The sequence below is a fragment of the Zea mays genome, chromosome 4 (assembly GCF_902167145.1).
Source record: "Zea mays cultivar B73 chromosome 4, Zm-B73-REFERENCE-NAM-5.0, whole genome shotgun sequence".
In the NCBI taxonomy this organism is placed as follows: domain Eukaryota; kingdom Viridiplantae; phylum Streptophyta; class Magnoliopsida; order Poales; family Poaceae; genus Zea; species Zea mays.
Window position 1 is genome coordinate 191265333 of NC_050099.1, and position 11349 is coordinate 191276681.

At 53.2% G+C, this 11349-nt stretch overlaps 1 protein-coding gene across 2 annotated transcripts; it reads right to left on the bottom strand.

Annotated features, from left to right (window-relative positions):
• Positions 1-1131: 1131 nt before the first annotated feature.
• Positions 1132-5020, bottom strand: LOC100284294 (integral membrane protein like). Of its 2 annotated transcripts, NM_001157189.1 has the most exon segments (6): positions 1223-1834; positions 2205-2366; positions 2909-3109; positions 3190-3374; positions 4114-4338; positions 4797-5019. In NM_001157189.1, coding segments are annotated over 5 exon segments (999 nt in total). In that variant the 5' UTR covers positions 4244-4338; positions 4797-5019; the 3' UTR covers positions 1223-1513.
• Between the last annotated feature and the right edge of the window lie 6329 nt (positions 5021-11349).

Genomic DNA, 11349 nt, shown 5'->3' on the forward strand with positions numbered 1-11349 from the left:
TTTTCATTTTTCCCAAGGGAAAATGAACTAATTTTCCTTGGGAAAATGAAAATCTCATGGGAAATTAGTGTTCCCAAACTAGTCCTTATGGGTTCATTCTGGGCTAAGGATTAAGAGAAGTCAAAACTCAGGCGGGTTTGTTTCCTACCCAAGTCAAACAAACAGCTCTAGCAAACCGGATCATAAAACCAGGTTGATTCGTTCTGCCCAGAACGAGTCTCATATCTAAATTTCACTATGCGAACAATGTAATACACGGTACAAAATAGTGTTTTGGATGACTATATAGGTAAACCTCTGGAGACGATCTTTATGGGCGTTTGGCTATCCCAACTAAAATTTAGTCCCTGCTATGTCGTATGTTTGAATACTAGTCAGAAATATGAAATGTAGTCTAATTATAAAAATACTTACACAAATTAAACGACAATACAAATGTATTAAACCAAATTGGTCCATAATTCGCTCATGTGATTATACTGTAAATATTTGCTAATTATTGATTATTTAATCTTAATAAATTATTCTTAACATTTAGTGTTCATATATATAATTACTTTTATAATTAGACTATATTTAATACTCGACACAACTTTATATAGTCGAGCCTCATGGATTCTGTAGACTTTTTATATTTTACACCTATATCAATATCCATGTAACATAAACATACTACGTCAGCAAACCACATTTAAAAATCCAAATTCCATCAAAAGTGTATTCCAATGCTTTTCGTTACTGTCCAACGCCTTAAGCAGTAAAATAGCAGGCGTTCTAGCTTAGAGGGTGAAGTAGATGAACATTTCCCTCTTACTCATCTAAGAGGGTGTTTGTTTCTAGGGACTAATTTTTAGTCACTATAATTTAGTTCTTAAATTGCCAACACAAAAACAAAGAGGAATTATTTCTATTTTAGTCCATATAATATTTAGCAATTTAGAGACTAAAAATAGTGACTAAAAATTAGGCTCTAGCAACCAAACACCGATAAATCTCACTCCCCCTATGCGTTATGCATGAGCGCAGGTATAAACATATAACCTGATCCATCCAGGTCCCAAAATACAATTTTTCTATACCTTCAGAGTTCAGAAGAAAAACTGCATTCTTCTAAGATTTAAATCAAATTCATTTCAGGAAACCCAGTCCTATACTTTCATTAATATCTTACTGCAAATCAAAACATCCTACAGTACATCACCACGAAAAATATAGGAGCATGTTCCTCAAACAACTGCATTATATATTCGATAAAAAAACTGTCTTGAAGACTCGTAACAACCATGTCTGTCTTTCCCCTCACTGCAAATGATTCAGAGCGCCAAAAAAAAATGAACCTTTACAGTATACCTGTAACTATAACGATCCTGAGTTTCTAGATGGAACGAGTTTGTCCTCTGCGTCAAACATTAGGCAAGAGTTCCCAATATGTGGTACTTCACGTCACCTCACCAGAAATTCAACCTTGGAACGGAAAACTCCCCATTCAAGTTGGCAGTCAGAGAGAGCAAGACTATTTCTCGGCACCACCCTTTTCTTCTGAACTTCCCTTGAGACTTGCAGACCTCAGCGGTAGGACGCTGCGCCGCTCTTTGCCGCCTGGTTTGGCAGATGCGTTCCCGTACCATATCATTCCAAGAACGGCCAGAACCATCCCAAGGACTACCTGAAGATTCAGGCCCTCCTTGCCAAAGAATAGGAACCCAAGGGACAGAACAAGTACGGTCTTCATGTGGCCTAGGACTTGGAAGGATACAGCAGAGAAGCGCCCAATACAGATGAATTGGCTCAGATTAACACCAATGGCGATGAAGCATGAGAGTGCCAGGAAAAACTGCAGAACCAGAGACATGGCATGGTAAGTAAGGGCACTCGAGTCTGAATTCCGATCCAGGGAAGGATGAAACTTATAGTTGCTAACTTAATGCTAACAGTCAATAAGTAAAATGGACGAAGTTTCAGCAACAAGAACAAACGATATCATTGACAATTTGTGGAAGTTTCTTGCATAGCATTCACAAGACTGTGTGGCGATCTCATGAATCATCACAGTACTGCAAAATCTCGACCAGATAAAATTCCAGTTGATCACCATTTTATGATTTTCTCTCTACTAAGCAAACAGATAAGACAAATTCTATACACAAGCAGAAACATAAACCGTCATGATCAGAGAAAGAAACATCGTTATGGACTGCCATTACCAGAGCAAGCGATGAGAAACTGAAGTGATCCACCCTTTTGCCTGTCAACAAGTAATCTGCAAATGGTCCCACTAGCAGGAGTGACCCAGCTTGGGCTGGAGCAGTGTGGCCCAGCAGGTTGAATGAGTTCAGAGAGTACTTGCGTTGGAGAAAGTGGACATACTGCAGAAGGAACACAAATAAAAATGAGTAAACTGTGCTGCTTTTACTGGCTACATGGAAGGGCAACGGTCCATTTCTGAAAACGTGGGGTAGCAAGAGCACTTGAATAGTAGAAAGGAAAAAAAGTTTTGAAATCAAAAGATATCACATGTTGAACGTTTGGGAAATGGAGTTATAACTTGTGTAAAGAACAATATATCAGTGGCATCATGATTCATGAGCACATTTACCAAGTCTGACAGTTCAAATATAGAAAATACCAAGTATGACCATGGTGAGTGGCTATTCATAATCTCTAGAGAAAAAGGAGCTATATCCTAAAGCAGCAGCAACACCAATGGATAATACGGCAACTGCTAATTACTGATAACTTTGCAGAATAAACAGGCATCACTGTAACTGCAGTGCCACATTGTCCTTTGAGAAGTCTCAAATTGTCCGCCAACAAACTTGCTGCTAATTGCAAATAGAAGGAGGTAGCAAGCAATCTTACTGCTTTGGTGATGTATAAGGAATCTGCATATGAAGGTGCTAAAACTTACATATTGTTGCAAAGCTGTGCTCCAAACAGCTATAACAGCCGCGATTAGACCTCTTGCATTCACACTGACATCAGTAACTGTGCAGACTGCAACTCCTATAAGCACAACCATTATGCTCAGCTTTGTGTCCCGGGAATAATGTACATGATCAAAGACAACCTCCAGAAGACATGATGCAGGTATCATGCACAGCTTTGCTATCTGAGCAAGGGAATAGAATGAATTCAGTTGTTAACAATTTAAGGTTGCATATTATAGCAGCTACTAAAAATTTCACCAACCTGATAAAAGCCCACAGAGTTCCACATCAAGCTCACATTCATCCCAACAATTGACAAGTTCGAAAATATCACAAATTTAACTAGATCTGCTAGGGGTAAGTGGGATGGCTGGCTCAGGCCTAACCATCGAAATACAATAGTCATCAAGGTAGTGGTCACAAAATGAAGCCCAGTTAATGTCGTGGCTGGAAAAAAAGAGAGAGAAAAGGTAATCAACGACATGACAGGAGATATATCCAAGTTCACATCCATGCATATTTAGCTGAGAATGCGCAGAAATATGGTAGAACCTGCTACCACCTAACATTTACATATGCTAGCATGTTTCGATTGCTTCCATTGATGCCATGAAGGTTCAATTAGCAGAGACAATACCAATTTTGCCAAGGAAGCCTATAAGAGGGGCAGCCAGGTAGGTTTTAGGTTCTGCAGAAACCTCAAATAGCCGGAGCACTTTATAACTTCACAATTGTTCTTTAATCATTAGCAAAGACCTGGTTGTTACTTTGGTATTTGCTATAAAAACCTTGTTGAAAGAAGATCATACATCGTTTCAGAATGAGATTGAAACCCCTTCCATGTTTAAACAAATTTCGGTTGGAAATTTGCATTAGCACCATTAAAACCACTTAAAACCCATAAGATGTGTGTCGGTTCTCCAAATATACACTGTACAATAAAAAATGCATGTGGATTCCACAACTAAATAAGACCAACGATCCATCACTGTGCTGAGCATAAACCCATACTGATGATGCAGGTATGCCTACAACATTCAGTCCGGGATCTGACATAATAACATAATAATAGCGGTAAGCAGCCAGAAGCACAAGAGCAAGAGGCCAGAGGTGAGAGTCAGATATATAATATATTCATGTATGACGATAAATTACAAATCACCAGGTGAGCAGAGCACAGGCGTACCAAAACTGAATCCATACGTAGCCATCAACGCCTTGTTGACCATGATGAGTCCGACCGACGTGGTGACATTGAAGCTCCATGCCGCGAAGTCGAGGGCGGCTTTCTTGTCGGATTTCTTCAGAGCACTCATCTCCCGCTCTCACGGCTAAAACCGAGCGCTCGCTCGCTGGATTACACACTCGCCGAGAGGCCGGTGGTATCGGATCCGGGAACCCAGAGCTTGCACTGCAGAGAGCGAAGTGATGAATCGTAAGTGAGGTGATATGCGACCAGACCAGCGAGGTTCCACCCGGCAGGCACAACAAAAGCCAGTGTATGGAGCGGTACTGTGCTGTGATGTGACCACAGGTGTTGCTATGCCCCGAGGCCCGAGTCTTAGATTTGCAGCAAAGGTCGAGCAACTGCACAGCGCCCTCCTAGTCCTAGTGGGGCAGGCACACGGAGCCGCACGCCATGACGGCTCGAGCAGAGCAGCACGGGATCTGGTGCCAGAAAGAAACGAGTCGCGACCACCACGCGCGCGCGCTGCGTCTGGGTGGCGAGGCGAGCAGGCAGCCGCCGGCGACGTACTGCCTGCTGCGGAGCGTAAGGCGAGCAGGCGAGTCCTGCGTGTCAGCGCCTGCGCCGCGAAGGGGAAGGGAGGACCGGAGGAGGAGGAGGAGGAGGAGGAGGGTTGCGGTTACCTGCGCCTTCGCTGGCGGGCCTCTCCGCGCCCGCGTTGCTCCTCCTCCGGCGTTCCGATCTGTGTGATTCGGGTGGCCGGGCCCCCGCTCTGAGCCGGCGGGTGGGGTGGCGCCGGTGCGGTGGTGCCTGCCGTCCCGTCCGTCTCGTCTCGGAGAGGAGGACACGGGAGTGCGGCTGGTGTAAGATGTGAGTGTTGTTTGCCCGGCTGGCTCGTTTTCGTTTGGGTCCGCCCCCTCTGGTTTACGGTATTTAATTAAAAATCTCTATTATTTTTTATTATATTATATCATTGGTAGTACTATTTGCTGCAAGTTGCAACGGCCACACCCACAGCTCGTTCCCAGATCTCTGCGGTGGGACCACTGCTTCTGTAGCACTTTTTTTCAGTGCCCGTACTCTCGCCTGATCCGTGGGCTTATAGCCAGGGATGACAAGTATTATGGGTGTAACTTGTGCCAGATCTAAAGTTTCACCAATGTCATATTTAACCTATGGTGACCTATATTCGATCTAAAATTTAGTCTGTTCTTTATTTTGTACAAACATGATTAAGATACAATAATAATTATTTTGAATAAGTAATTTGACTAATGATTCATAAAATGTTTTTGTTGCTGGTCAACTTGAAAAGGCTTAAAATTCATAGATATAACTTGTCGGAGAGGAAATCTCTGGCCGGGTGGCGGAATGCACCCGCCCTAAATCCTAAGATGAGGAGGGGCATAAGTGTTTTGCCTGTTAGGTGGAAACGGGAAGAACACAAGAACACACAAGGATTTAGAGTGGTTCAAGCCGCCGGGGCGTAATACCCTACTCCACTGTCGGCGTTTCGAGACAGGGGGGTCCCTAAGCCGACGAGTGAGTGTGCTGCGTGCCCCAGCCCAGATGGGTCGAGCGCGTGGGCGAGCGCGGAGGGGGGAGAGGCGAGGCGGCCGGAGCCGAGCGTGAGAGAGGTGGAAGTCCCGCGGCCTTCGTGTTCGTCCCGCGCCCAGGTCAGGTGCGCTTGCAGTAGGGGGGTTACAAGCGTCCACGCGGGTGAGGGAAGCGAGCGGCCCCAAGAGAGCGCCTGTCCCGTCCTCGGTCCCGCGCGGCCAACCTTCTCTGAGAAGGCCCTGGTCCTTCCTTTTATAGTCGTAAGGAGAGGACCCAGGTGTACAATGGGGATGTAGCAGAGTGCTACGTGTCTAGCGGAGGGAGAGCTAGTGCCCTAGGTACATGCCGATGTGGCAGTCGGAGAGATCTGGGCATCCTGCTGGCGTGATGTCGTGGCTATCGGTGGTGCGGCGGAGCCTGATGGAGGGACAGCTGTTGGAGCGGTCGAGTCCCTGCTGACGTTGTCCTGCTGCCGTAAGAGAGCTGGGGGCCGCCGTCGTCATAGAGCTCGTGGAGCGCCATCATTGCCCCTCTGGCGGAGCTGGCCGGACGAGACGCCGGTCTTGTTCTCCGTGACCCGAGTCGATTCGGGGTAGGGTGATGATGACGTTTCCTGTTGACGTGGCGGTCTGTGCTCTAGGCAGGGCGACGTGGGGTTTCCTCCGAAGCCGAGGTTGAGTCTTGCCTTCAGTTGCCGTGGCCGAGCCCGAGCCAGGGGGTCGGGCGAGGCGGAAGTCGTCCGGCCGAGGCCAGGGCGGAGTCCGAGCCCTGGGGTCGGGCGAGGCGGAGTTTCGTCGTCTTCCGGGTCTTAGCCTGAGTCCGAGCCCTGGGGTCGGGCGGAGCGGAGTTCGCCGTCTTCCGGGTCTTAGCCCGAGTCCGAGCCCTGGGGTCGGGCGGAGCGGAGTTCGCCGTCTTCCGGGTCTTAGCCCGAGTCCGAGCCCTGGGGTCGGGCGGAGCGGAGTTCACCGTCTTCCGGGTCTTAGCCCGAGTCCGAGCCCTGGGGTCGGGCGGAGCGGAGTTCGCCGTCTTCCGGGTCTTAGCCCGAGTCCGAGCCCTGGGGTCGGGCGGAGCGGAGTTCGCCGTCTTCCGGGTCTTAGCCCGAGTCCGAGCCCTGGGGTCGGGCGGAGCGGAGTTCGCCGTCTTCCGGGTCTTAGCCCGAGCCGAGCCCTGGGGTCGGGCGGAGCGGAGTTCGCCGTCTTCCGGGTCTTAGCCCGAGTCCGAGCCCTGGGGTCGGGCGGAGCGGAGTTCGCCGTCTTCCGGGTCTTAGCCTGAGCCGAGCCCTGGGGTCGGGCGGAGCGGAGTTCGCCGTGGCGCCTTTGGCAAGGCCTAGTTGCCTGTCAGACTCACTCTGTCGAGTGGCACTGCAGTCGGAGTGGCGCAGGCGGCGCTGTCCTTCTGTCAGACTGGCCAGTGGAGCGGTGGAGTGACGGCGGTCACCTCGGCTCTGCCGGGGGCGCGTGTCAGGATAGAGGTGTCAGTCCACCTTTGCGTTAAATGCCCCTGCAATTTGGTCAGTCGGTGTGGTGATTTAGTCAAGGTTGCTTCTGAGCGAAGCCAAGGCCTTGGGCAAGCCGGTGATGTGTCCGCCATAAAAAGGGGGCCTCGGGCGAGACGGAAGTCTCTCGAGGTCGGCTGCCTTCGGCCGAGGCTAGGCTCGGGTGAAGCGTGATCGAGTCACTCGTGTGGACTGATCCCTGACTTAATCGTGCCCATCAGGCCTTTGCAGCTTTATGCTGATGGGGGTTACCAGCTGAGAATTAGGCGTCTTGAGGGTACCCCTAATTATGGTCCCCGACAGTAGCCCCCGAGCCTCGAAGGGAGTGTTAGCACTCGCTTGGAGGCTTTTGTCGCACTTTTTTGCAAGGGGACCAGCCTTTCTCGGTTGCATTTCGTTCCGGTGGGTGCGCGCGAGCGCACCCGCCGGGTGTAGCCCCCGAGGCCTCGGAGGAGTGGTTACACTCCTTCGAGGTCTTAATACTTCGCTTAACGCTTCGGCTGGTCTGGTCGTTCCCTCATGCGAACTGGCCGTAGCCCGGGTGCACGGTCGGGGCCCAAGCTCTCGGGCTGGTATGTTGACGCTGTCAACGATTTGGCCGGAGCCGGTTTTTGCGAGAGCAGCCCCCGAGCCTCTGCACAGGGCGAGAGGACGATCAGGGACAGACTCGGCTTTTTACATACGCCCCTACGTCGCCTTTCCGCAAGGAGGAGGGGGGGAGTGCGCCATGTTACCCTCGATGGGCACCGAACATGGTGTCTCCGGTGAGCTGCAAGCGGGTAATCCGAGTGGACGTCCGTGCCCCGTTCGTTGGGGGTCGGCTAGGGGCCCAGAGGCACGCCCAAAAGTACCTGCGGGTGACTTGCCGGACCCGGTCCCCTGGCGACGGGGTCCGAGGGCTCGATGCCTCCCTCCGATGGGATTCCGTTACAAGATCGTTCCCGCTGGTCTCGGATATGTCCTAGGGTACCTCGGGAGCGCAGCCCGAGCCTCGGTTATGTATCGAACGTACCCCTGGTCATCCCTCGCTCGGTGTCTGAGGCGACTGTGAACCCTTCGGGGGCCAGCCTTCGAACCCCTGATCAGTAATGGGCGCGGAGCTCGAGTAGCCTGAGGCGGCCATGGAGCCCTTCGGGGGGCTGGCCTTCGAACCCCTGACCAGTAGTGGGTGTCGGGCCCACGCGATCTGAGGCGGCTGTTGAACCCTCGGGGGGCCAGCCTTCGAACCCCTGATCAGTAATGGGGGGCGCGGAGCCCGGTTCCTTCGCGGAGAAGGATCCCTCTCGGGGTATCCCCCTTCCCCGGTCCCTGTTGCAAGAGATAGAGAAAGAGGAAAACGGAAAAGGATACGAAATCAGACGACGTGGCGTACCTTTTCTGACGCGGTTATTAAGGCGAAGGTGAAGCGTCGCGCGCTCCTCCCGCCAGAAGCGCCGCGTGTCCCGCCGCGGAGTTAATGCGACGGGGCGAGTGGTTGGCGGGGCGGCCGTTGCGCGTAGGTGATCCGTTTGAGGAACGGGTCACGGGTGCACCGTCTTCACGCCGTGAGAGGAGGCTCTCTTGCTGTCTCAGGATGGGACGTGAGCCTGGCTGACGACGTGACCGCTGCGCCCGCCCGCCTGCCACCGCTATTACTGCCGGCCCACTTTCGGTCGCTTCGACCGACGCGCCAGTCTGGCGCTGTTGGGTCGCCTCGAGTCGTGGCATAGGCTTCGCAACCGAAGAGGCGCGACGGTGGCACAAGTGGCGGTGCGGTTGCTTGTATGCAGCAACTGGCGTGCCAGTTGCTCGACGCGTGGGCCTGGGCCCCAGGCTGGCGTGTCAGAAGTTGGAGAAGCGCGTCCATCTGGCGCGGTTGCATGCCGCCTGCATGGCTGCTCGCCCCTTCTGCCCGTTGGTCTGGGCGGAAATGGGGGGGTCGCCTGTAACCGCTGGACGGTCGTGCGCACCATGCGCGGCGGTTTGGCTTCTTCTGCCCTGAGCCGGCTTGCATGACATGCGGGACCCAGCCCCCGAGTCACAGGGGAGGGCCTTGGAGCGTGTTGGAGAAGACTCGGCCCGCGGCGCCTGGGGGCGCACGTAGGGGGAGTTGCCTTTAAAAGGAGGGAGGCTCCTCTAGCTTAGTTGAAGGGACCCCTCGGCCGCCCTTTGGTGGATCGAGGCCGGGGGTAGCGATATCAGTATGAACAGAGGCGGAGTTGGCTCGAGAATGGGGAACCTGGTCGGCCGGAGCCTAGCCGTGTCGCCCGTCAGCGGTGCCGACGCCCAAGTCGGTCAGTCGAGGCCTCGGATCGGGCTAGCGCCCTTGGAAGCCGGTTGCCCGAGGCCCCAGGGGTAACCGGTTGAGCCGCCTGCTCGGGCCGGATTCCTGGAGGAGCCCCTGGACCTCGGCGTCGCCCGAGGCTGGGTCGGGCTTTGCTGTAGACGTCGTCGATGCCGAGGGTGCTACGGCTCCCCTCGGCGTGAAGACCCGAGCCTGCAGGATCAGATCGTCTTGTAGCGTGTGTTTTCTGCGGCCGCCGAGGCCAGAAGAACACGCCCTCGCCGCGCTTGCGAAGCTGCGTCCTTTTTTCCTCTTGTTTCGAGCATCTGGACTCTGTCGGTAATAGGGATGTTTGTGTGAGCGAGAGTTGCTTTTCGCGGAAGGGACGAGTGAGGTATCCGTATCCCAGAGGCGTGGGAATCCCTCGGCTCGGTCGGCCTTGCCGCTTACGCGTACTTTCACCCGTCCATGAGGCCCTGTCCCCGATTTAGTCGAGAAAGCTTGAAGGACTGCTTCGGTAGGAGAGCTTCCGAACGTGATGACTCGTTTGGTCCACGGAGTCGCTTTATCCGAGCGCAAGTTACTTATCGCAGAAGGGGACGAGTGAGGTATCCGTATCCCGGAGGCGTAGGAGTCCCTCGGCTCGGTCAGCCTTGGCTGCTTACGTGTACCTCGTCGTTTCCAGGATCCGCTTTCCAAAGTAGTCAAGAAGCACGGAAGAAATCCTGCTAAAAAGAGGTCCTTTTTCGAGGAAAAAATTCGACGCAGAGGGGGTCTCCCCCCTTTTAGCCCCCGAGGGAGGGTCGGGCTTTGCCGAGGCTAGGCCGACCCTTCCTTGACAACTAAACTTTGCGTAGGTGCGAGGTATGTGAACAACTTGAAAACATCTTAAGGGTAGAAGCGACGTAGCTGTTTGATGTTCCAAGCGTTGCCGTAGATCTCGCCTTGACTGTTGGCCAGCTTGTATGTTCCGGGCTTCAGAACTTTGGCGATGACGAACGGCCCTTCCCAGGGGGGCGTGAGCTTGTGCCTCCCTCGGGCGTCTTGTCGCAGCCGAAGCACCAGGTCGCCCACCTGGAGTTCTCGGGACCGGACCCCTCGGGCGTGGTAACGTCGCAGGGACTGTTGGTACCGCGCCGAGTGTAGTAAGGCCCTGTCCCGAGCTTCCTCCAACTGGTCTAGCGATTCCTCTCGGCTGGCTTGGTTGCTTTGCTCGGTGTAGGCCTTCGCCCTTGGGGAGCCGTATTCCAGGTCAGTGGGCAGGATAGCTTCAGCCCCGTAGACCAGGAAAAACGGCGTGAAGCCCGTGGCACGACTCGGCGTCGTCCTTAGGCTCCAGACCACCGAGGGGAGTTCCTTCATCCATCGCCTGCCGAACTGGTTGAGGTCGTTGTAGATCCGAGGCTTGAGCCCTTGTAGAATCATGCCGTTGGCACGCTCTACTTGCCCATTCGACATGGGATGAGCCACGGCGGCCCAGTCCACCCGGATATGGTGATCCTCGCAAAAATCCAAGAATTTTCTGCCGGTGAACTGGGTGCCATTGTCGGTGATGATGGAGTTCGGGACCCCGAAGCGATGGATGATGTTGGTGAAGAATGCCACCGCCTGCTCGGACCTGATGCTGTTCAGAGGTCGGACCTCGATCCACTTGGAGAATTTGTCGATGGCGACCAGCAGGTGCGTGTAGCCCCCGGGCGCCTTTTGCAAGGGACCGACGAGGTCCAGACCCCATACAGCGAAGGGCCAGGTGATGGGTATTGTCTGCAGAGCCTGAGCGGGCAGGTGTGTCCGCTTCGCATAGAATTGGCACCCTTCGCAGGTGCGGACAATTCTAGTGGCGTCAGCCACCGCCGTTGGCCAGTAGAAGCCTTGCCGGAAAGCATTTCCAACAAGGGCTCGGGGTGCTGCGTGGTGGCCG